Source organism: Maylandia zebra, linkage group LG22 (assembly GCF_041146795.1).
Source record: "Maylandia zebra isolate NMK-2024a linkage group LG22, Mzebra_GT3a, whole genome shotgun sequence".
Taxonomy (NCBI): Eukaryota; Metazoa; Chordata; class Actinopteri; order Cichliformes; family Cichlidae; genus Maylandia; species Maylandia zebra.
In genome coordinates, this window is record NC_135187.1 from 1,562,739 (window position 1) to 1,589,009 (window position 26,271).

Genomic DNA, 26,271 nt, shown 5'->3' on the forward strand with positions numbered 1-26,271 from the left:
CAGGATTTTGAATTCTGGATTTAACAGGAAGCCAAAACAGGAGAAATCTGCTCTCTCTTTCTAGTCCCTGTCAGGACTCTTGCTGCAGCATTTTGGATCAGCTGAAGGCTTTTCAGTGAGTTTTTTGGACTTCCTGATAATAATGAATTACAGTCGTCCAGCCTGGAAGTAATAAATGCATGTGCAACTGCTATGGCTGGTGGATCTAAATCTTCACAAAGTCTGTTCACATACAAGAGGAAGGGGAGTGAGTGGGTCAGCGCTCAGGGCACAGAGATTAAGTTGGCCTTAAACACACCATTTATTTCCATGGAAACAAACACAGCCAGAATTACAAATACAGTTTAAAATCCCCCTATACAATAAAAGAGTGTTCTCAATACGCTAAAAAAAACCCTGCTGGCAGAGATAACTATATACTATCAAAACAAAGGCTAAACAAATGTTTCCCATATGCTAAAATTCCCCCGTTTCTTCTCCTCCTGCTCACCTTTCCCGTCTCTGCGCTCACTATCCCCCTTAACAGGTCAGTTTGGCAGCTGATAGACCGCCTCGGGGAACGCCCCCACCTCACAGGTGCCTACAACTGTCCGCTTAGTCCACAGTGGATTAAAAGAATATTGTGCAACTACACTAAAATACACAATATAAATATCACAATAAAATCATGCAAACACACAGCCTGATCCAAAACAAAATATAAGAACACAATTTTCCACTGTGTGATACATGAACTAGTTTTTCAGCATCACCCTGAGACAGGTGACCCTGAATCCTCCCTTAGTTATGCTGCAATAGACGTAGGCTGCCGGGGGATTCCCATGATGCATTGAGTTTTTCCTTTCCAGTCACCTTTCTCACTCACTATGTATTAACAGACCTCTCTGCATTGAATCATATCTGTTATTAACCTCTGTCTCTCTTCCACAGCATGTCTTTATCCTGTCTTGTTTCTCTCACCCCGACCAATCACAGCAGATGTCCTTTGTCTGCAGCTTGTAAGGAACTGATCTTTGGAGTTCCACCAGGGGCTAAAAACGCCTGGGCTTAGAAAAAAAGACCCCCAGAAACAAACTACAGGGTCAAAGTTCACATATTTGTTGTTGTTTAGTGTTTCATAGTTCAAAGTTCAAAGTTCAAATCGCTAATTCTAAATCTTTGATTCACGTACAATCTGAGTGCTTCCATTCAGTAAAAATCTGCAAAATGTCAATTTCATTTTGTGTGTTCCCGTTATTACTCCCTTATTACACACTTATAACATTCAGTAAAACAAAACAACTACCAGATGTTGAAAGAAGTCGTATCCCTGAGAAAAGGGACAAAAGCACATCCTCACAGACTTTATGACACTTTTACAAACAACGACGTCATTCCAGGCGGCCTGTTTAACTTTATGGGGTTTAAAGGGCTACGGTTGCTAAGTGGAAACCTTTCAAACGTCCGACCGCAGCGTAAATTTACAGTCATGTCTATCAATCCGTGCTACCTTACGTGGTTTATGCCTCCATCGTACATGGCCGTTTTGAGTTGTGCGCACGCGCAGTAACACAAGTAGGGTGTTTTGTTAGAACACCGGTTTACCGACGTTCACTTCCTGTTGACCCTTTCACAATAAAACAGGTTAGATTACACCACATCAGATACTCAAAATAAAACTGGAGCTAAAAAAGTTAAATGACGCTGAAATATTTACACTGATAAAAATAAATAAAGATATTTTAAATGTTCTGATTAAGTCACTCTGTTCTCTCCTTTATGTGTTTGTATTATTATTTTTAGTGTTGGTGTTCCAGGGTTTGCTCTTCCGTGTGTGATCTTCCAGAATAAAGCTGGGAATAAAAAAAAATAGAAACCGTTATCCAGCTGATGTCTTCCAGCTGTTGCTCACTAACATCAGCAGGAAGGCGAGCAGCTGTAGGTCTCAGGCAGACACGGAGACCCCGCTCCAGCAGGAGGATAAAACTGGTTCTAAACGAGAACAGGGTCAGAATGATCCTCGTGGTGGTTCTGGTCCTCGCGGGGACAGGACTGCGCGTGGACGGCGGTGAGTGACCGTCCTGCAGAAGGCTTAAAAGTGAAAGTAAAGAGTGACGCACATTTCAGATGATCGATTCTAGAGCTTTAACCCTGCTGCACAGGCCTGACATCTCAAAACACAGGAGGAAATAGTTTTCACGAGATGTTCCGTGTCTGTAACTGTCCCCACGGACCGAGAGAAAACTCCGTGTTAGTCCATCCTGAGATGACCGAGTGCTGCTTCTAATTTCCACAAGTCTTTACTAACACTGATGTTAGTGCGTTATTTGTCACACTTACCGTGGAACATATATATACTGGAATACTGGGTATAAAAGTCTGGGCTAAGTCTTCTGTTAGAAGGACTGCAGCAGTCCAGGAGGTTAACTTTCTTTCATTAAGATTGTTTCCATCAAAGTGTTTGCCAGGCTTAATCCAAATTCAGTGCAGCCATACTTGAACTTATTGTTGTATAGTGCACAGTATGTGTGACTCTGAGCATGGTTTTCTGGAAACAGAAACAGGTAATTCTACAATGAGTAGAGTCATAGATAACTAGGAAAACAATCACAACATATCATCTATTAACACAAGCAATATCTCATAATGTCCACAAGGGGTCACTGTAGAAGATAAATTGGCCAAACCGCATGTCTTACAAGTTGTTACTAGTAAGGCACAAATATGGCAAACTAGCAACAGTTCAACTAAACAATAGAAAAGTCCTTCATTCCTAATACAGCTGGATGGTCACTGCTACTAACTTAGTACTGAATAATCCAACAACTGAGGCATAATTTTAACATGCACTGGTTAAGTATAACCAGTATCATGCCAATTAACCGACCAAAAGAAATAACACTTCGAGGTTCGTTAACGCACAACTTGATCACACAAAACTGTGTTACCACTGCAGAGCTCAGCAGCAGCTCCTTTAGTCATCCCCACTCTGGTACTGAGCACACGGCCTCTGATGCACTTGTTTCCTTTGGTTCACTTGCTGAAATTCCACTTGTGTGTAAATGATCAGTTTCAGTTTGTTCTTCTCTCCTGGTCTCGTGTTAGCATTAGCACTTATCAACAGGTCAGCACCACTGGATTAAAATGCTCTTTACTCACCTGTTGCCATCTTCAACCTGGTGTCAGAGCTCTGCTGATGCTGTTTTAGTATCCAGGCACATTCTTTAGGTGGGATTTTAGATTAGCTGTAGTCTGTCCACAGACTTTTGTCTTTGTGTCTACATTTTTAAGTATGTCACTAAAATCTTTACACAACAGAAACATGACATTTTTGGTCAGCATACAAACAGAGATCTTTACTCATGTATGAATCCCAACCTTATCATTGGGGAGGGGTTTGTACCTCAAGGACTCATGTTTTCCACAGCAGTGGACCATGATGCCTCCGTCAGGACAGAGTTGGGAGGCTCAGGCCTTGGGGAGGGGCTCATCAATGAGGGTCTTTGGCCTTGATTGTCATGGGCCAGCCCTCCTGCCATCCATGCAGGGGACTGTAGGAGGAGGACTTGACAGTCACAAATTTGTGCTTGTGTCATGGTCATCCTCTCTGTGGTGGGGAAGAGCTGGAGCTAAAGCATGAAGCTGAGACACAGATACAGGCTCACCTCAGAGTGCAGCTTGTGTTCTGGAAACGAGAAAAGAAGCAAGAACAGAAGAACGATGGGTCGGGTCTCAGAACGGTCACATTCAACAATCCTAGTTTTTCCAAGAAAAGAACAAGTTCATCAACTGATTGTTTATCAGGGACTGACTAAAAATACCAAAGAGCAAAGCTTCCTGATTCATAGTGGATGTAAATATTCAGATGGTTTTTCTCAGCTGGCTGGAATAAAAACATTTCCTCCTGTGTGACTTTCAGACACTCACTCCCTCCATTACATCTACACGGCGCTCTCCAAACCTGTCGGCCTCCCGGGCATCCACCAGTTCACAGCCATGGGTTTGCTGGACGGCAGGATGATCGACTACTTTGACAGCGAGAATCAGGTGAAAGTTCCCAGACAGGAGTGGATGAGAGAGCGTTTACCTGCTGATTACTGGGATAGAGGCACACAGTCCCGCAAGAGCAAGCAGCAGTGGTTCAAGGTCAACATCAACATCCTGATGGAGCGAATGAGGCAGAATGACTCAGGTCAGACCCTCGAAAGCTGAAGGACCTGCATGACATCAACAAAATAACATTTTAATTGAAAAATGCTTCCATTTGAGATCAGGTTCCTCAGGTCAGGAGCAAGTTGTTCCTGCTTCCTCATCTCGTCTCCTCTGAATCTTCATTTCCTTGTCCTTTGTTTGTTCTTCCTTTATTTCACCCTCCTGCTTCCAGACCTCCACGTTCTTCAGTGGATGCACGGCTGTGAGGGTGAGACGCAGCCTGACGGCACGCTCAGGTTTGTCCGAGGCGTGGACATGTACGCCTACGATGGAGACGACTTCCTGTCCTTCGATGATAAAAGCGGAGTCTGGGTCGCTCCGATTCCGGAGGCACAACCCACCAAGAGGAAGTGGGACGAAGTCAAGGTGCTGAATGACTACACCAAGGGATACCTGGAGAACGAGTGCATCGATTGGCTGAGCAAGTTCTTGAATTATGAACAACAGCAGCCACGAAACACCTGTATGTATGACATCTAGTTTCTGTATTTTGATATTTATTCTTATTAGACTTCATAGAGGAGGCTTTGTGTGTGATTATGGTTCAATAACATTCAGAAATCCAAGAACCTTCAGTTAAACTTCCAACATTTCTAAGTTCAGGTCAAATAAATGTAAAAAGCTTAAAGTTTCCTGTGAGTTAAATGTTTCCTCCTTTATTTGGACACAACAGTCTCATGATGGCAGCAGTAATGCAGATTTACAGCTCAATATAAATGAAAGAACACACGACTACCTATCAGCAAAATCAGTAAGCAGTCATAAACTGCCTCTTCACTTTTGATCTTCAAACTGTTGTTGTACTACCTCGCTGCGCCCTCCCCCCACACGGCAGGTGTTCACCTACAGAAACACCTGGTGGATAAAAAAGTCACAGAGACGAGATAAACGTGCTCAGTGACGTTCAGCTCCAGATGTGAGACTACAGATGTGAAAGCATTTTGTGTGGAAGCCACAAACTAAACGTCAGCGTGCGACACGTCTGCCACAGCTGTGCTCAGTCGTTAGGGGTGATCAAAGAAACCTGAATGGTTCCTGTTTGCAGTGATAGCTGAGGAGATACACACCTCTTTACATTTCCTCCTCCAGCTCCACCCGAGGTGTCCCTGTATGCAAAGACCTCCAGAGTGGATGCAGACGTGGTGCTGACCTGCCTCGCCACAGGCTTCTACCCAGCAGACGTCGTCCTGAGGATGAAAAAGAATGAGAGCGTCCTGACTGCAGACGACGGCCTGATCAGCTCAGGAGTTCTTCCCAATGAAGACCACACCTTCCAGAGGAGAGACCGTGTGGAGGTTTTAAGGTCTGACCTGTCTGCGTTCAGCTGTGAAGTCGTTCATGAGGCATCTGCTGTGAGCGTCACCAGAGTTTGGGGTGAGAAACTTTATTTTATTTTTGTTTTTTTGGTTTGTCACAGTTTTCTTCTTTGTTTAAAGTTGTGTTGGAGAGCAGCAGATCCCTGCAGCGTTAGTTTTCTGACCACAGTCACTTTTCTGTTCCGGCCAATGTTTGAACTCAGAGTCAGTTACTGAACTGAATTTGAGTGGATGAATCCAGAGTTAGGTCCACAGTGTGGAGAGTTTCCTGTGTGCACGTCTACTGTGGATCATCTGTCAGTCTGCTACAGGGTCTCTGCCGGCTCCTTTAGATTTTCTCTGGAAAAGTCAAACCTGAACTCTAAACAGGAAATACTTTTCCTGAACATTGGCTTAAAAATTTACTGGTTGTGCAGCAATTTTTTTTTTAAAGTTTTTCAAGTTTGTGTGTTTTCAACTGTGCAGTGATGCGTAAATATGAAAGCCATGTTAATTATTTTTATCATGATATTGTTAATTTTACATATTGAACTCACAAGTTTTCCTGAATTAATTTCTTTCCTTCAGACTCTCAAAGCTCCTCTGACTCCGCCTCTGACTCAGGTGTCTCCTGTAAGTATCGTTTATTAATAGTTGCACAGGATCAAACTTTGGGTGTTAAAAGTCATCCTGGAGAAACTCATAAACAGTTTTAATGAAAAATATGATTATTATCATTATCATTATCATTATTATTATTAGGGATGGGTACCGGTATCCGGTGCCATGATGGCACCGGTTCTGACATAAACGGTAGTAACCAGACCGAAAAGCAGCGTACATTTCGGTGCTTTAGTTCGGTGCTTTTTTTTCCTGAGCTGTGATACACTTTAGATTCTAGCCAATCATTTTACGTTTCTGAGGATAGTAGGCGGGGCCAGGTACGTGCGTTCTTTTAGAGCAGAGCTACAGATTAAAAATGTCCAAGGCGAAGCGGTCAAAAGTCTGGCTGTACTTCACAGCAAAAGATGCAAACTCAGCAGCCTGCAACAAGTGCTTTAAGCTGATACTGTGATACTGTCAAAGGAGGTAACACCTCAAATCTGATGAAACACCTGGCGACGCATAGCGTTTTTTTAAAAGCCGAGAAATGCGCCGTATTTGATAGCTTGCAGCGAGACCTCACACCGAGCACATCTACTGCGGGTGTGGTGCCTGTTATCTGACCCGGAGTTAGCAACATCCCCCAAAAACACGAAGAGGAGAATCAGTGTAGCAGCAGCCGTTCTTCTCTGCGTGAGTAGCTTCATGTTGTTCGTGTGTAATTTACATTGAGTAGGCTAACCACGTTATTACATTAATGCATGTAAGGTGAACTAGCAAACATCATCATAGTTACATGCTGCTGTCTTCTTGTTTGATGGCAGATACTCCCTTCACCCTGGCCAAAAAGGCTAAAATGACCAAAGAAAAAGTGGAAAACAGCTGAACATGAGAGGTTTTTGGACAAAGTTTGTGTTTTTTCCATTGTTTAAGCTTCCAGCCAAGAGTGATACCATATATGCCCCATAGCTGCAGAAAAGGCTAACATTGTTATCTTTTTACAAAAAAACAGCTGAACATGAGAGGTTTTTGGACCAATTTTGTGTTCTCCATTCTTTAAGCACCGGTTTGAGCACCGTTTAAGCACCGGCACCGTTTCAAAAGTACCGGTTTGGCACCGGTATCGGATAAAACCTAAACGATACCCATCCCTAATTATTATTATTTTTATTATTATTATCATAATCATTATAATGATCATTATTATTATTATTATCATTATTATTATTGTTATTTTTATTATTATTATTTTTATCATTATCATTATAATCATTATTATTATTATTACTATGAAGCGCCTTGAGGCGACTTTTGTTGTGATTTGGCACTATATAAATAAAATTGAATTGAATATTATCATTATCATTATCATTATAATGATAATTATAATTTTTATCATTATTGTTATTATCATTATTGATACGATGCTCTTGCGCTAAGGTCAGCACTTCATAGTTGAAGCTCTCAGGTTGGTTCAGTCATGTGACCACGGTGTGACTGTCACACCTGTGAAGAGTTTCACAGGAAATCTGTTTTAGATTCGTGCGATCATCAGAATGATCAGCTGACCTGCAGGAACCGTGATCATAGCTCAGGTACGCTGCTGTTTGTGCTGGAGCAGCAGGATAAGGACATTTTTCTCAGCATCAGTCGGACCAAACTGTCACTCTGTCCCACCTCAGCACAGGTGTGAACACTGGCCTGTTAGCGGCTGTCAGCTGATGATCGGAGGCTGTTGTGTTTGCAGGTTAATGTCAGTGTTGCTGTGTGTGAAGCTACAGAGTCCTCACAGGTGTGCTGCTGTTTCCTGTCAGCTCTGACAGGAAATCAGAGTGTGTGGAGGAAATGTAATCACTAACCTTCATCTGGTAATCTGATTACTGTGAGGTGTTGCTGTCTGTCCCTCACACTTATATCTCCTGCTTCATTCGTCTTTCATAGAGTCAATATTTCAGTTATTTATAAAGAACAGAAATCATGAGTAAGCAGTTTGCACTTTGAGCATATCGCATACAGCTGTTTGTCATGTGACTGCCTCCTCCTGAGCACGTGCACCTCTGTGATACTCTGAGGCTGTGTCCCAATTCAGGGTCTGCACGCTTGAAGTACGCGCACTACGCGCACTACGCGCACTACGCGTACTACGTACGGTGCGTACTATAAGTACGAGTAGTGCGGAAGTGAGAGGCTTGTGAAATGGGACGGTTTAGCCTGTCACGCTGTTCAGGTTGCCTAGCAACCATGATACTAACCGCGAGACACGTTACATACAGCTTTGTTTGACAGAAATGAAGGAGAAAAATGTTTTGTTGTTCATTCATTTTTGTCATAACATCACTTTGATTAGTTAAGTATCTGAGGCTGAGACCACGGGACTGTAAACATGATTGTTGGGCTTCATTTCTGTGCTGAACAGTCATTTAAGATTAGTTAGTAAATAACAATTAGCTGAAGTTGTTCATGAGACTAAAATCATCTCACTGTGGTAATGTAAATATAATATGGCCAATATTCAGAATCAGAATCAGAAAGGGTTTTATTGCCAAATGTTGAGCAGGTTTACAACATTAGGAAATTGCTGCGGTGCTTCAGTGCAAACATACTGTCATAAATTGCGCTTAAATAGACAAGAAAAAATAAAAGTAAGAATAAGAATTAAAAGTGCTACGTAGAAAGATATATACATGATATATACATGATATATACATGAGTGCAGGTGGTGATCAGTGCAAACATGGAATGATGCAGTGAACACAGCATAGGGTCATGTGTTAGTGGTGGGAACAGTCATATGGTTATTGTTCATGTGTCCAACAGCAGAGGGGAAGAAACTGTTCTTATGGCGAGAGGTTTTGGTGCGAATGGACCGGAGCCTCCTGCCTGAGGGGAGCAGGTCAAACAGACTGTGTCCAGGGTGGGAAGGGTCAGCTGAGATCCGAGCTGCACGCCCCAGTGTCCTGGAGGTGTACAGGTCCTGCAGAGATGGGAGTCTGCAGCCAATCACCTTCTCAGCAGAGCGCACAACACGCTGCAGTCTCTGTTTGTCCCTGATAGTGGCTCCAGCGTACCACACGGTGATGGAGGAGGTGAGGATGGACTCGATGATTGCGGTGTAGAACTGCATCATCGTCCGTGTTGGCAGGTTGAATTTCTTCAGCTGCCTCAGGAAGTACATCCTCTGCTGGGCTTTCTTGATGACGGAGGTGATGGTGGGCTCCCACTTCAGGTCCTGGGTGATGGTGGTACCCAGGAAGCGGAATGAGTCCACAGAGGTGATGGGGGTGTCAGTCAGGATGATGGGGGGGAGTGGAGCTGTGTGCTTCCTGAAGTCCACAATAATCTCCACTGTCTTCTGGGCATTCAGCACCAGGTTGTTGTGGCTGCACCAGGACACCAGACGTTCAGCCTCCCTCCTGTAGGCAGACTCATCCCCGTCCGAGATGAGCCCAATAACGGTGGTGTCATCTGCAAACTTGATTAGCTTGACAGACTGGTGGGTGGAGGTGCAGCAGTTGGTGTACAGGGAGAAGAGCAGAGGAGAAAGAACACAGCCCTGAGGGGAGCCGGTGCTGATGGTCCGGGAGTCCGAGACATTCTTTCCCAGCCTCACGTGCTGCTTCCTGTCCGTCAGGAAGTCAGTGATCCACCGGCAGATGGGATCAGGCACATTCATCTGGGAAAGCTTGCCTCGGAGATGGTCTGGAAGGATGGTGTTGAAGGCAGAGCTGAAGTCCACAAACAGGATCCTGGCGTAGGTTCCTGGGGAGTCCAGATGCTGCATGATGAAGTGTAGGGCCATGTTGATGGCGTCGTCTACAGACCTGTTGGCTCTATATGCAAACTGCAGGGGGTCCAGGAGGGGGGCCGTGAGGGTCTTGAGATAGGAGAGAACCAGGCGCTCGAATGACTTCATGACCACAGATGTCAGAGCCACGGGTCTGTAGTCATTTAGTCCAGTGATCCTAGGTTTCTTGGGGACAGGGATTATGGTGGAGGACTTGAAGCAGGCAGGCACATGACATGCCTGCAGTGAGGAGTTGAAGATGCCAGAAAACACTGGGGCCAGCTCGTTTGCACAGTGTCTGAGGGTGGCAGGAGACACGCCGTCTGGGCCGGGAGCTTTCCGAGCATTCAGACTCCTAAACTGCTTCCTCACATCTGCTTCATGAATATGAAGAGTTGTGGTGGGAGGAGGTGGTGTGAAATCCTCTTTTGTGTGGGGTGAGGAGGGGGGTGTTGCAGGTGAACAGTTTGAAGGTGGTGATGGCTCTATGGAGGGGGGAGAGGTGGGGGAATGAGTGTCCAAAGTGTCTCTATTGTTGGGGTCGTTGGAGGTGTGAAGGCTGCCTGATGGCTCGTCAAAACGACAGTAGAAGTCGTTAAGGGTGTTGGCTAAGAGCAAGTCGTCAGTGGAGTGGGGGGTTTTAGGCTTGTAGTTGGTGATATTCCTAAAACCTTTCCACACAGAGGCCGAGTCATTCTCTGAGATCTGCTGCTGCATCTTCTCAGAGTGCTGATGTTTAGCAATGTCCACTTCTTTAGTGAACCTGTACTTGGCCTCTCTGTAGCAGTCCCTGTCTCCGCTTCTGAACGCCTTTCTCTTTTCCAGCCACAGCTTTTTGAGTTTAGGAGTAAACCAGGGTTTGTCATTGTTATAACTCACCCTGGTGCGTGATGGCACAATGCTGTCCTCACAGAAGTGGATATAGGAGGTGACAGTGTCCGTAAACTCGTCCAAGCTGTTAGAAGCAGCCTTCATTGTGTCCCAGTCTGTAGACTCCAAACACGTGCGAAGCTCCTCCACAGCCTCGTTGCTCCACAGTTTTTTGGTCCTCACGACAGGTTTGGAGAGCTTCAGCCTCTGTCTGTACGCGGGGATTAGGTGGATCATGACGTGGTCAGAAAGTCCGAGTGAAGCGCGGGGCACCGCGCGATAGGCCCCGCTGATCGTGCTGTAACAGTGGTCTAATGTCCTCTCCTCTCTGGTCGGGCATTTAATATACTGCTTGTATTTGGGAAGCTCATGGCTCAGATTGGCTTTGTTAAAGTCCCCAAGAGCAATGATGAGAGAGTCCGGGAATGTCTGCTCCATGTGCAGTATCTGCTCTGCGAGTGCGCACTGAGCTGCCTGCGCATCCGCGTCTGGCAGGATGTAAACAGCGGCCAGGATGAATGAAGCAAACTCCCGCGGAGAATAAAATGGTTTGCAGTGAATAAAAAGGTATTCCAGAGAGGGAGAGCAGTGCTGAGCAATCACTGTCACATCTGTGCACCAGCCACTATTAATGTAGAAGCAGAGACCTCCACCTTTGGTCTTACCAGAGAGAGCGGCCTGCCGGTCCGCGCGCAGCAGATGGAAGCCCTCCAGCTTGAGCGCGCAGTCTGGGATGTTCTCACTGAGCCACGACTCCGTGAAACATAAGACACAGGAGGAGGCAAAGTCTCTGTTCATGCTTCTCATCAGGGCCAGTTCGTCTATCTTATTCCCGAGTGAGCGTACATTCGAAAGGAAGATCCCAAGAAGAGCAGTCCGCGTCTCCTCAGACGCACGAGTGCGCCGGCTCGCTTCCCTCTCTTTCGGCGTCTCACTTTCCTGATCAGAGTCTGCAGTAAATCTGCCGCAGATGCGACAAATATTGGAAATAAATCCACAGGTGTTGTAGTCCTGTAGTTAAGAAGCTCTTCTCTGGTGTAAGAATATCCAGAGGAGTGCCCGGACACAAAAGAAATGCACATATATATATATATATATATATATATATATTACAAAAAAAAAAAAAAAACACCCAGCACGCCCCTGTGGGCGGTTTATCCTTCAAGCTCGGGTCCTCTACCAGAGGCCAATCTGGCCAATCCACCACCTTTCATTGTTTATACTGTTACATAAAGAAAAAAATGTCGTCAGCTAACCGGGGTCAAAGGAGCTTGCAAAGAAAGCAAAGAAATGCCCGGTGGGCAGATGGTCAGTCCAGCTATGTTAACCTGCAACCAAATCTGCAGCTCCATACAGCGATGTTACGACTTGGATTATATGTTATAATTCATAACTCTTATGCTAGCTCCCTCCAGTAGCATACTGTCTGAAATGTTCGACGGCTGCAATAATTCTTTAAGTGTTATTTTTTCCTTGGTATTCTAATTTCACCTTAGTTCACTAAACTCAACAGACTTAATATTATCTACCAGGACATTTATTCTCTCCTCATTTTCTTTCACTGAAAAATTGTTTTCTGCGGTGCCGTCTTGATTGAAGCCGATGCTGCATTCACTTACACTCGGATATCTTAGCTTCACTGTGAAAACATATAACAATAAAATTCAATCAAATATCAAATGTACGATACATTTGATATTTGATTGAATTTTATTGTTTTAGCTTCGGGGTGGCCAGTCTGGTTGGGGGGGGGGGGGGGCCCGCTGGACACGCCACTGGTTGTAGTTTTGTTGTTTTAGTTGTGTAAATGAAAAAAACGGTGACTTGCGGACCTGCATTAAATATCTCTCGTTTATGTGCGGTCCCTGAATGCGCCATCAGCAGATCGAAGCAGGAAGCAGAAAGAGGCGGGCAGACTGGGAGAGGAAAACTCGGTCTAACAGATCAATAATGTTGAGTTTATTACCAAGATTGAAATGCTGATTATCGCAGTTCTTATCCTTTTGGGGACAGGGCTGAGGGGGAAATGCGGTGAGTTTGCGGGGGGTTTTTTTGTTAGTTTTTACAAACGTTCACGAGGTTGTTTAAAATCGAAAGTAACTGTGACTGACGGTGAAACATTTCAAACGACGGTTTTAGTTTAATTAACTGATCTAAGTTTTATTCATTTATTTTTAGTAGCGTAGCATGATTCCATATGTCTGGTGTCGGAGAATATATTTTATTTCCTCACTCATACAGTTCACATTTTGCCGGTGTTCTGGGAATTTAGCTAGTCTACCCCGTAAATCGTCCTACCGGTTGTTAATGAGTATGTGCGCGCATGCGCACAACACAAAAAGGAAAGCTAAGCGCATCAGGTGTTCTGACAAAACGTCCTACCGTAAGTAGTTTATGCACATTTCTGCTGTCACAGAGTAATTCCAGCACCAATTTAAGTAGGTATGACGGTTTGCCACTTAACTGTGCCCATCAGAGTATGTTTGTAGCTCACATTCATAAAGCCAGGACGGTTTGCCACTTCATTTTACCCGTTAAAGTCTGTTTGTAGGTCACATTCACAAAGGTAGCATGGTTTGGCACGTAATTTTACCCGTCAGAGTTTGTTTCTAGGTCTCATTAACAAAGGTAAGATGATTTGCCACTGAATTGTAGCTGTAAAATTAAGCTTCTATCTCATATTCACAAAGGTAGGATAATTCACCACTTAATTTTAGCTGTTGAAGTATGCTTGTAGCTTAAATTCACAAAGGTAGGACGGTTCGCCACTTAATTTCATGTTGTGCGCATGCGTAGAAACAACGGGTAGGATGGTTTGTCAGGTAGGATGGATGGATTCTGACAAAACGTCCTACTTTGTCAAAACATCCTACCGTAGCGTAAATTAATAGTCATGTCTATCAGTCCGTGCTACCTTATCAGAATATACTATCTTACATGGTTTATGCCTCCATCATCGTACATACCTATAGGTAGGACATTCTGATGGCCAAATCACACTGTAAAAACGTGCTTCCTGCTTGTGTTTATTTAGGCAGGAGGACTAACATTAAATTATAAGGTTTACGCTGTATGCCAGTTTACAGATTTTAGAAGTACTAAATCAAGATTTGAAATATGACTTCAATTGAGACTGCAAATTGGAGTATTTTTGCACAAAAAACAAAACGCATGTTAGCTTGAAAAGTTACTAAATTGAAAACAGTTTAAGGAAAACAAGTATAAACTGTAATAAAGAAGTAAAACATATAATACTAACCCTTTTTTGCACGCACAAGATCAGGGTAGGATCAAGTAATAGGCGTGTACTATTAACACCGAAAACTTGGCTGTTTTAAATTGTGTGCATGTGCAGTAACAACAAGTAGGACAGCTTGTTAGGTAGAGTGTTTTTTCAGAACACTTCCCAACAGAAACTCTGCGTTGGGAGCACATGCTGGGCTGTCTCCAAAAAGTTGATTCTGTTCATCTGGACATAGCGTTTTGTGGCTTCTTCAGTCTCAGCTGACTGCAGGTTTCCCCAATCTTATAAACAGTACATTTGCATAATGATTGAAACCAGCTCACTGAAGGAACAATGCACTGGGAGGTCAGTTCCTTAATCTTAACTATGCAAATTCTCATGACCATTGATCAATAACCACTGACCAAAACCCACTGATCAAAGACCACTGTTCAATGGCCATGAGTACCATGGGCTGTCCAAACTGCGGACAAACAGTATCCCACAATGATTGATGTTTTTAAAGCCATTTTGCATAGAGAGGCGTTTTTTGAAAAAATTATTAATAGCAATTTTAAATATTCTTACACAGTAAAAAAAAAAAACAAAAAAACTACTACGTAAAATAATTACACCATAAAGATGGTTTGTTTTTCTGTTATTTAGAAGAGGTTGTAGTTTATTTTATTACAAATCATATGCAATTTTTTTTTTTTTGGGGGGGGGGGGGGTATAACAAATAGGAGCCTAGCAAAAAAAGTTTGGGAGCCACTGCATTAGCCGATGTTAGCTAACAGGTAGGGGTGCAACAATACACAAAATTCACAGTTCGGTTCGATACTTTGGTGTCACGGTTCAATATTTTTTTTTGATACAAAAAATGTTCATGCCTTTTTAATTTGTCATTTATTAAAATTATAAATATACAGTGGGGCAAAAAAGTATTTAGTCAGCCACCGATTGTGCAAGTTCCCCCACCTAAAATGATGACAGAGGTCAGTAATTTGCACCAGAGGTACACTTCAACTGTGAGAGACAGAATGTGAAAAAAAAATCCATGAATCCACATGGTAGGATTTGTAAAGAATTTATTCGTAAATCAGGGTGGAAAATAAGTATTTGGTCAATAACAAAAATACAACTCAATACTTTGTAACATAACCTTTGTTGGCAATAACAGAGGTCAAACGTTTACTATAGGTCTTTACCAGGTTTGCACACACAGTAGCTGGTATTTTGGCCCATTCCTCCATGCAGATCTTCTCGAGAGCAGTGATGTTTTGGGGCTGTCGCCGAGCAACACGGACTTTCAACTCCCGCCACAGATTTTCTATGGGGTTGAGGTCTGGAGACTGGCTAGGCCACTCCAGGACTTTCAAATGCTTCTTACGGAGCCACTCCTTTGTTGCCCGGGCGGTGTGTTTTGGATCATTGTCATGTTGGAAGACCCAGCCTCGTTTCATCTTCAAAGTTCTCACTGATGGAAGGAGGTTTTGGCTCAAAATCTCACGATACATGGCCCCATTCATTCTGTCCTTAACACGGATCAGTCGTCCTGTCCCCTTGGCAGAAAAACAGCCCCATAGCATGATGTTTCCACCCCCATGCTTCACAGTAGGTATGGTGTTCTTGGGATGCAACTCAGTATTCTTCTTCCTCCAAACACGACGAGTTGAGTTTATACCAAAAAGTTCTACTTTGGTTTCATCTGACCACATGACATTCTCCCAATCCTCTGCTGTATCATCCATGTGCTCTCTGGCAAACTTCAGACGGGCCTGGACATGCACTGGCTTCAGCAGCGGAACACGTCTGGCACTGCGGGATTTGATTCCCTGCCGTTGTAGTGTGTTACTGATGGTGACCTTTGTTACTTTGGTCCCAGCTCTCTGCAGGTCATTCACCAGGTCCCCCCGTGTGGTTCTGGGATCTTTGCTCACCGTTCTCATGATCATTTTGACCCCACGGGATGAGATCTTGCGTGGAGCCCCAGATCGAGGGAGATTATCAGTGGTCTTGTATGTCTTCCATTTTCTGATGATTGCTCCCACAGTTGATTTTTTTCACACCAAGCTGCTTACCTATTGTAGATTCACTCTTCCCAGTCTGGTGCAGGTCTACAATACTTTTCCTGGTGTCCTTCGAAAGCTCTTTGGTCTTGGCCATGGCGGAGTTTGGAGTCTGACTGTTTGAGGCTGTGGACAGGTGTCTTTTATACAGATGATGAGTTCAAACAGGTGCCATTCATACAGGTAACGAGTGGGGGACAGAAAAGCTTCTTACAGAAGACGTTACAGGTCTGTGAGAGCCAGAGATTTTCCTTGTTTGAGGTGACCAAATACTTATTTTCCACCCTAATTTACGAATAAATTCTTTACAAATCCTACCATGTGGATTCATGGATTTTTTTTTTTCACATTCTGTCTCTCACAGTTGAAGTGTACCTCTGGTGCAAATTACTGACCTCTGTCATCATTTTAAGTGGGGGAACTTGCACAATCGGTGGCTGACTAAATACTTTTTTGCCCCACTGTATATTTTAACTCAAAAGTACAATTTTTAAATGTAATGTTGCTGAAACAACAAAGTAATAAAACTAAATCTATCTGATGGAGAAATCACTCATCTTTGGAAAAGAGAGTTTATTACAGAGAAATGGCTCTTTCCAAAATAAAAGCAATACTATCCGCTTCTTCTGGGCTATATTCTCAGCAGCATATTAAACATATCAGGTCCCCATAAGGAGAATCCTGTGCTAACGGCTGTCTAAATGACTCGGGTAAAGTTTGTAGTAGAGATGGACCGATCCGATATTACGTATCGGTATCGGTCCGATACTGACCTAAATTACTGGATCGGATATCGGAGAAAAATAAAAAATGTAATCCGATCCATTAAATATCACGAAAGCACCTCACAAAACTTGCAACACGCCGTAACTCGCCTCAGAACGTCAGCATGTCGGAGCAGTATGCATCACGTGATAGAGCGGCTGTGGCATGCGGGACCTGTCGGTGGTCTGGATAGCATGTGGAGCTTCGCTAGCAACCTGGCATTTCATCTCCGACAACGTTATCCCAGAGAGAAGTAAAGCAAGTGTGTAAGTCCATCTCTGAATGTTTGTAAAGCATTCCTGCGTTAAGCTTAACGAGCGATATATGGAGCGACTGCCTCTTCTTGCTGCTACTTCAATCGTGAAACTGCTTAAATGATCAGCTGATCGGCTTTTCTGTCGCGAGTCTGTCTCTCTTGTTTGTTTTTGGTCCACTTTGCACCAGAAAGAGGAAACCAGCGGCTGAACAACAGCAGCACGTTTAAGCTTGATCAGCTGCTGTTAGAATTTATTTAATATTACTTTCTACTCGAGGATCTTTTTCTACGTAGCTGACGCTGGTAACTGTGCAGGGGCGGATCTAGCAAAGTTTAGCCAGGGGGGCCGATAGGGCATGAACAGGGAAAAGGGGGCACAAAGACATACTTTTCTTTCTTATTCTCATTTAAAATGTCGAGCTTTTAATAAATAATTATCTGACACCCAAAGTTTTAATTTGATGCAAAATGAATAGAAGTCAATTACTGTATATAGTAACTGTTAAGTCTAATATATATACCCTAGTCAGCTATAGTACTTTTTACTTTGGGAAGGTACCATCTGTGCAGTCTGCAATTTTGTTGAAGAAAGATGTTGAATCTATTTAATATTTCTTGAAAAATAATTGATTTCTGTCCATTTTTTTTCACACTGCATCAAATTAAGGTTGATTACGTCGATTAAGCATCATGAGGTGGAGCGTGAGGGGTGGTTCCCTATTTTTTATTTATTTATTTTTGTTGTTGCTGGGAGTTGGAACCCTATTAGTTAGGTTGCTTAATATTTACACTAAGTACTCTTTAAAATACCAGAATAGGGAGTACCTTAACAAGCTAACTGCGCTAACGCACTAGTTCCCACCAATGTAATTTAGCATTGCGTGGCAAATCCAACATACTGTTTTACTTTAGTCCATGACGCGCTTACCTTCAGGGTCATACGTCACATGAAAATCAAAATGGTTCCAAACGCCAGATCTGAATGAGGGTGGGGAGGTCCATGTTGCAAGGAGAGCTTAGCTTCTGTCTCGCTAGCTTGCGCTGCGCTTAGTGGATCTGCACTCGACAGTGCAGCCTAGGCGGAGTAGTCGAATGCAGATCCACTGAGCTCTCAACACAGACAGCATCGTCAGAAGAAAAGTTGATAAAATAAATAAAAAAATTGTATTGTTCGATACATATGCGTACCGAACCGAAAGCACTGTATCAACGGTTCAATATCGATACGAGTATTGTTGCAGCCCTACTAACAAGTGACAGGATTGATACCTCAGAGGAAAATAAGGACTGTAAAACTAAACATCAGTGTTAGGGGATCACTGTACAGCTGCAGCAGTGAGTTCATGTTCATGTTCTACTGTCCACTTTAGGAAGTGGCTGTTTGCTGTTTGGCTAAAATCCAGCTGTTAGCTGTGATGTTCTGTTTGTAAAGCACTTTATAAATGAGGACTTTGGAGGAGAGCTTGTGTGAGTCAGCAGACCTACAAACTGGAGTCTGGGTACTCTGGCTTCCTCCCACCGTCCAGTTAGTGGATAGTTAGTGAATGGTTGTGTGTCCCTGTGTGTTAGCCCTGTGACAGACTGGCGATCTGTCCAGGATGCACCCTGTCTCTCGCCCTATGACAGCTGGGATAGGCTCCAGTGCCCCCTGTGATCCTGAAAAGGATAAGTGGAAGCGAATGGATGGATGTTTACTACATCACAGGTTACTGCATTCATATCACACCACATACATTACAGTTTCTTACTGATGATGATTAAAAATCCTGACATCTATCAGCACGTCTGCAGGAAGGCAAATCTCCGCCTGACAGTGGGGCTTCACTTTGTCTCACTCCTAATATACAGTCATCCAGTCAGTGAGGTGATGTGTGGAAAAAACAAAAGGTCTCCAAAAAGTGTGCTTTGTCTTCCCCCAGAGCTGCCGCTTTTTTCTTTTTTTTTCCCTACCCTCCCTGCAGATGTGCTGAGAAACAGTTATGTTTGTGCTGGTATGTTGTAACCTGTAACCTGTTTTGATCAGCTGATTGTGGTACACTCGGCACCAGAGGAGGAAAAAATATGGTTTTATTATATTATATAACATAAAATATTTCTACTAAAATACCTCTCAATTTTACAGCTATGTGAAAACATATAGACATTTATTATAGTTCTAGATTTTTTAACAATATTGTGTCATTTTTGTTTTTTTTGTTTTTTTTTTAATTTTCATTTAAGTTTACTTTGTTATTCTTTTGTTTTTATGTGGAGGTTGTTCATCAGTTTCAGTGTTACTTCTGGTTTAATGTGGCCGGTATGTGTCAGAAAGAAGATTTAGGAAGTTGATAGTGGATGGCACCCTGATCACAGCTCTGCAGAGAACAGCACCGTGCTCTGTCCTCACTAAATGACAAACACAGATCACGTCTGTGCTGCTGAAGAGCTCTCACTGCTTTTTAAAGGAGCTCTCTGTGTTTCTCTGTTCCTGCCTCATGGTTCAGGAATATTCTACATTTCTCTGTTTTAATGAACAAAGTCAACTTACAGTGAAGAAACAGAAACAGGAAGGTGATCAAAATTAATCGTCTGTCCTCCTCCCAGCCTGAACTCCATTTACAAATACAGGGACACAAACTCACCTCAGCATGTAAAACTGGAACTAAAAAAGAAGAAATTTCAAAGAACTCTGTATCAACAAGAAAGGAATGCTACTTTCTATCCACGCTCTGAGTTTAAAGTAACTTTTAAGTTGAGTTTAAGTTTTGGTTGTGTAAAAATACTTTTTTAAATTGTTTTTAAAAGCTAAAGAAAATAGTTAATGTTTTTTCCTTCCAGAGAAAGTTCAGAGAGCTTCACATTAAAACTAAATAAAATGTAATCACAAGCCAAACAAGAACAGGAAGTTCTCCGTCTGATTTTAAACTTCTGTACAGTTTGTAGGTCTCAAACAGCTCAGTGACGTTTTCACACAAACCTCAACTTTAGTTTGAACAATTAGTTAATATCAGTTATTAATGTGAACTAATCCCTGATTATCAGTGGGTAGATTTTTTTCTTTATAGGACTCTTGTTGGTTTCTTAGTCCAGTTTACATTTCTAAGTTTCTAGCTGAGACAATGCGTAAAAAAGTTAGAAATCAGTAAGGGGGCTTACTGATTTTCATGGCACTGTAAATGCTAAGTTATACTAAACATGAGTCACATGGAGCTTCGCAGCTGGCTGGAATAAAAACATTTCCTCCTGTGTGACTTTCAGAGACTCACTCCCTCCATTACATCTACACGGCGCTCTCCAAACCTGTCAGCCTCCCGGGCATCCACGAGTTCACAGCCATGGGTTTGCTGGACGGCAGGATGATCGACTACTTTGACAGCGATACTCAGGCAAAGGTTCCCAAACAGGAGTGGATGAGAGAGCGTTTACCTGCTGATTACTGGGATAAAGGCACACAGTCCCGCAAGAGCAAGCAGCAGTGGTTCAAGGTCAACATCGGCATCCTGATGGAGCGAATGGGACAGAGTGACTCAGCCAGTAAGTCTTTGCTGTTTTAATGATTTAATCACTCAGGTAAAATCCACAAAATCTGAAGAACCTACATAATATTAACAAAATAAGATTTTTATATAAAAATTATTCAGCTTGAATTAGCTTGAAATCAAGTTCTTCAGGTCAGAAACAATTTATTTCTGTTTCTTGGTTTAAATTAAAAAGTTTTTTAACAGTTTCATTTACAGTATTCATCATCTTTTTTATATTTTTAAGAAATTCTTTGTTCATTTCTGTCACTGTTTTTCCTTCAGACCCTCACGTTCTTCAGTGGATTGTGGGCTGTGAGGCTGAAGCGAATCCTGACGGCACGCTCAGGTTTGTCCGAGGCGTGCACATGTACGCCTATGATGGAAACAACTTCCTGTCCTTTGATGATAAAAATGGAGTCTGGGTCGCTCCGATTCCGGAGGCAGAAGCCACCAAGAGGAAGTGGGACAACGTCCAGGTGCTAAAAGAGTACACCAAGGGATACCTGGAGAACGAGTGCATCGATTGGCTGAGCAAGTTTGTGAATTATGATCAACAGCAGCTCAAAAAGAAATGTATGTATGACATGAAAAAGGTTGTTGTAAAATTTATTATTAGTGGAGTCTATAGAAATAACTATAGATAAAAATAAGCAATAGATAAATTACATAACAGGTTTTTTAAACATGAGACAAACTTAGATATTTACATAAAAAGTGAGGTACATTTTTTTAGGTCAACATTTCACATTAAAAGCATCAAAAAGTGTAATTAATATTTAATTATATAATTTGGTTTACTTATAATATGTACAATTAATTAAGCAAAGGATTAACTAAGCTTTGAATTTACCAACCTTGAGCTAGCTGGGATTGTCATTATTTAGAAGAAAGAAAATAACTTTTAATTTTATCATTAATCCCTTGGGGAGGTCCCCTCAGGGAAATCATGGTTCCAGCAGCACGCCAGATTATCTTAAATATAAAAAAGAAAAAATACCAAGCAGGTACAAATAATTAAGAATAAAATATCAACAGCAATTGGGAAAGTGTCAGTGTGTTTAGTTTATTGCCCACCTCTCCCGTCATGTTACTTACCCTACCCCCCCCCCCCCCCCCACCCCACCCCACCCCAAGTGCTGAGTTGTATGTTAGATGGCTCGGAGTACAAAGGAGGTTTTAGTCCTGCTGGTTGTACTCCTGGAGAGGAGCATCAGGCTTCTCTGTGCATTGATAACAGAGCAGTGGGTGGCTGACATCGTCCATGATGTTCAGCAGTTTGTCCTCTTCTCTGCCCTTGTCACCAGGGAGTCGTCCCCCCCCCCCCCCCCCCCCCAAAAGTACATCACCACATAAAAGATCAGCTGGTGGCCACAGACTGGTAGAACAGCAACAGCAGTTTCCTTTATATGTTAAGGAGCACAGCCTTCTCAGAAAGTACAGCCTGCTCTGGCCCCTCTTATACATTCATGCAAGAGAACTCCAGTTTGTTGTCTTGCCACAGCCTGAGGTACTTGTAGTTTCCTATGATCTCAAACCTCAATTAAATAGGAAAATTGTATTATCAATTATAAAAATATAAAACTCTGTGTGGTGACTAGTTTTTTGTTATGAATACATATTCAGGGATGGTTCAGTTATGTGTGTTAAGTCATCATGCACACGTCACTTTCCATTTCCTGCTTCCAGCTCCACCTGAGGTGTTTGTGTTTGCAAAGAAGGCCAAAGTGGAGACAAACCTCATCCTGACCTGCCTCGCCACAGGCTTCTACCCCAAAGACATCGTCATGAGGATCAGAAGGAACACACGTGTTCTGACTGCAGACGACGGCCTGAAGAGCTCAGGAGTTCTTCCAAATAACGATGAGAGCTTCCAGAGGAGAGAGTCTGTGGAGATTTTAAAGTCTGACCTGTCACAGTTCAGCTGTGAACTCATTTATGAGGCAACGAATTTGCATGTTTTAGTGATTTGGGGTAAGAAAGTTTTGCTGTTATGATTTGGTGCCTGTATCATTAGTCTTCTGATCACAGTCCATTTTCTTCTTTAACCCTTTAATGCCATTTGTATCATATTTGATATAGGAGTTTCTGAGAGGAAAAACTGTAAAACACGTTCTATAATTTCAAAATGTTATGGACAAAACAATTTTTTGTCTAAAATTAACATTGTTGTTAACAAAAAGTTGCCAGAAATGCCCAATGTATCAAATGTGATACAAAACATAGATTATAAACAATGGATTTTGTTTTGAAGGGTTAATAAACATCTCAGTTCCAAAAAATCAGAATTTTCTGGCTATTTTTTGATGGGTTGAGTCTTACAGGGCTAGATCTGTATTTGAATTCAGAGTGAGTTAATCATGTTTTCAAGGCAACAAAGTAGAGCACTTACACGGTTCCTCTCTATGTATTTTGCTTTGTTTTGGGGGTATTTTAAGGAAAAATAAAACCCTACTCACATGTTTTTGTAATACCTGCTTTAACTCATGTAGATGAGTCAACATGGTGTTTTTATTGCCATGAAGTATAAAAGTCTTACTGTCGTAGCCATTTTGGTGCTGTAAGATGTCATCATGCACTCTTTCAGGTTATTTGAACAAATGTGATGTGTCAAAGAAAAGAAAATTATAATTAGCAGGCTAGATCTAAAAAATTGGTCCAGAAAAAAATCTTCATGTAATTTTTTTTAGGCTGCTGTCTAATATTGATTAATATTGCTGCTCACCACAAAGATAAATAACTAGCTTTGCATCATTAATGGCCATTTAACTTGTCATTATTGCTGCTTATTGTTTCCTGTTTGTACACTCCTATGCCATTTTTTTCTGGGTCAAGTTACTCAAGGGTCACATGATAAAGTGGTGTCAAAACTGACTAAGGACGGTCATCAAATTATGTTTACACTAAATCTCAAACTAATGTGAATGTTTTCTGTGTTTAAGTTAACCATCAACAGGATTACTCTGATGGGAATCAAGCTGCCATTGGGGCTATGGCTACAGTCCTGGTTGCAGTCCTGGTTATTTGTGCACTGTCTCTGCAAGTCTATAAAACATGCATTATTGGTAGGTGTGGTTACTTAATCTTTCTGTGCAACATCTCTAAAGTTAGAAATATCCTGTCTCAGAGTGACGCTGAAAAACTAGTTCATGCATTTATTACTTCCAGGCTGGACGACTGTAATTCATTATTATCAGGAAGTCCTAAAAACTCCCTGAAAAGCCTTCAGCTGATCCAAAATGCTGCAGCAAGAGTCCTGACAGGGACTAGAAAGAGAGAGCAGATTTCTCCTGTTTTGGCTTCCTGTTAAATCCAGAATTCAAAATCCTGCTCCTCACATACAAGGTCTTAAATAATCAGGCCCCATCTTATCTTAATGACCTTGTAGTACCATATCACCCTATTAGAGCACTTCGCTCTCGCTCTGCAGGTCTACTTGTTGTTCCTAGAGTATTTAAAAGTAGAATGGGAGGCAGAGCCTTCAGTTTTCAGGCCCCTCTTCTGTGGAACCAGCTTCCAGTTTGGATTGGATGTTTCTTCTTCAGTCACCTTTCTCACTCACTGGAGGTTTCTTCCTGTTAAAAGGGAGTTTTTTCTTCTTTCTTCTTTGACTGCTGTGTTTTTCTCTGTGTGTATTATTGTACATACAGAGAAAAACACAATGCAGAGAGGTCTGTTAACACATAGTGAGTGAGAAAGGTGACTGGAAAGGAAAAACTCAATGCATCATGGGAATCCCCCGGCAGCCTACGTCTATTGCAGCATAACTAAGGGAGGATTCAGGGTCACCTGGTCCAGCCCTAACTATATGCTTTAGCAAAAAGGAAAGTTTGAAGCCTAATCTTGAAAGTAGAGATAGTGTCTGTCTCCTGAATCCAAACTGGAAGCTGGTTCCACAGAAGAGGGGCCTGAAAACTGAAGGCTCTGCCTCCCATTCTACTTTTAAATACTCTAGGAACAACAAGTAGGCCTGCAGAGCGAGAGCCAAGTGCTCTAATTAGGGTGTCAGCAGGGGATCAAATACTTATTTCACCCAGTGTTAGTGTTATCCTGGTACCCAGATCTATGGAAGAGAAGAAACTATTTATCGTTGATTTTTACAGTCCATTTCATTTAACTCTGTGAAAACACTAATAGTAGCACTGCTTTGCAACCATTTTACAATAGTTATTGATCAAACATTACAAACAGATGTTAGAAACATTGAAAATATCATTAAACTTATCTGCAAAGGTAAGCTGTATATTTTTAACTTTTACATATCAATTGAGTGGGAAACACTTTACAAACAATTTCTCTGACAGATTTTAGTGGCCTGAATTAATTAGTAGATAATTAGCAGAAAGAAAAAAATTGGATAGTCTGATAACAGGTTACAACAGCTTGGTTTAATATTTTTCTGTGTGTTTAGGTCCCAAACCTGTCTATGAGCATATACCTCTCATCCCTGGTAAGTATCTTATGCAGGGATATTCATACAAAAACCGTTGCAACACAACAATTTTTGTATGTTCTTTGTGTGTGTTTGTAGATGTGAATGACAAGGGGATAGCTTTAAGTGAAACTAATTCAGACTTTAATGCTGTAGTGCTTTCTCTTTATTTCACTAAAATGTACTTGGATCCTTCTTATGGGTAAGGATATACAATAATTGTGGGAGCTACAGCTTTTTTACTTTTTTAACCTTCCTAAATAGGAAATAAAAAATTATTGAGGAGCACCCTTATATTTAGCAAAGTCATTAATCCCTCTCTCCAGGTGTGTACAGATGCCTTGGATGTGAGGTGTTCAGTAACAGTGGGAAATTTTCAGTCTTTAATTTATACAAATATAACCTGGGTTGCAATTTTAACTACCTAATAGCCACCATTACCACCATAGGTAATCCACAACCACTGGGAAACACTGCAGTAAATAATGAGAAGAATGGCCTTCACATTAGATTGACCACAAACCTTGTCATTCTGCAATTTATCCTTGACATGTTGTTTAATGCAAAATGTATGTGGAACATCTTTACAGAAACTGTAGCCATATAGATATAGAATAATTAATTAACTTTAGTCTTTTACATTTGTGTTTTAGCTGAAGGGGAAACTGATGAGGAAAACGCTGGCGAAGCCCGTCAAGAACAGCATCAGTAAGTTTCGAACTGCAGACGTGTTGGATCAAGCTTGGTCCTTTGCAGTGATGCATAAATATGTTACATTATTTTACTGTAAATTTACTATTGTAATGATTTGATTTATACATAAGACTGAGTTCTTGCTCTACAAGTACAGGATATATTTCAAACAAACTGTACCACAGTGCAAATTTTTTGAAGAGTTAAGTTACTTACAACTCAAGAAGGGTACCAGTCTGATGTTAGTCTGATCCTGGCTAATCAAGAGTCGGATCAAATATTGTAAAAACTAGCTTATTTAAAGTTTATTTCTGGGTTTTTTGATTCTTGTCAAAGCAGCACTACACTGGTTGCTGGTATGCTATGGAGGAAACTGATAGCAAAGTGTCAGTTTGAACAAAGTATGATGGGAAAAAACGTAGCAATATTTTTTTTAAAAAATGTTAGAGTAGAAGACATAAAATATCTTTCAGAAAAAGTAAAGAAATTTGTGTTTGGTTGATTATTTATTTTTTGTAACAATGCTTTTTGGCAATAAATTTGACTCCATTGGAAAGCCTGTTTATTTCCTCTTAAATGGTGACACATGTAAG

General features: G+C 41.9%; 1 protein-coding gene across 4 annotated transcripts in view; it reads left to right on the plus strand.

Moving 5' to 3' along the window:
• Positions 1–1,830: 1,830 nt before the first annotated feature.
• The window catches only part of LOC101471861 (H-2 class I histocompatibility antigen, Q10 alpha chain), a 113,269-nt gene continuing 88,828 nt past the window's right edge, over positions 1,831–26,271 (plus strand). The window contains exons 1-7 of one of the 4 annotated variants that reach the window (XM_076879016.1): positions 1,836–2,047; positions 20,294–20,569; positions 20,839–21,129; positions 22,243–22,527; positions 23,496–23,618; positions 24,965–25,003; positions 25,639–25,693. In XM_076879016.1, the coding sequence (XP_076735131.1) occupies positions 1,870–2,047; positions 20,294–20,569; positions 20,839–21,129; positions 22,243–22,527; positions 23,496–23,618; positions 24,965–25,003; positions 25,639–25,693 (1,247 nt within the window). In that variant the 5' untranslated portion in view covers positions 1,836–1,869. Of the gene's footprint in view, positions 2,048–3,898; positions 4,172–4,363; positions 4,655–5,280; positions 5,566–6,074; positions 6,120–12,625; positions 12,775–12,985; positions 13,127–20,293; positions 20,570–20,838; positions 21,130–22,242; positions 22,528–23,495; positions 23,619–24,964; positions 25,004–25,638; positions 25,694–26,271 lie in introns of those variants that run through there. The other 3 variants (XM_076879017.1, XM_076879015.1, XM_076879014.1) reach the window with 3 other exon arrangements.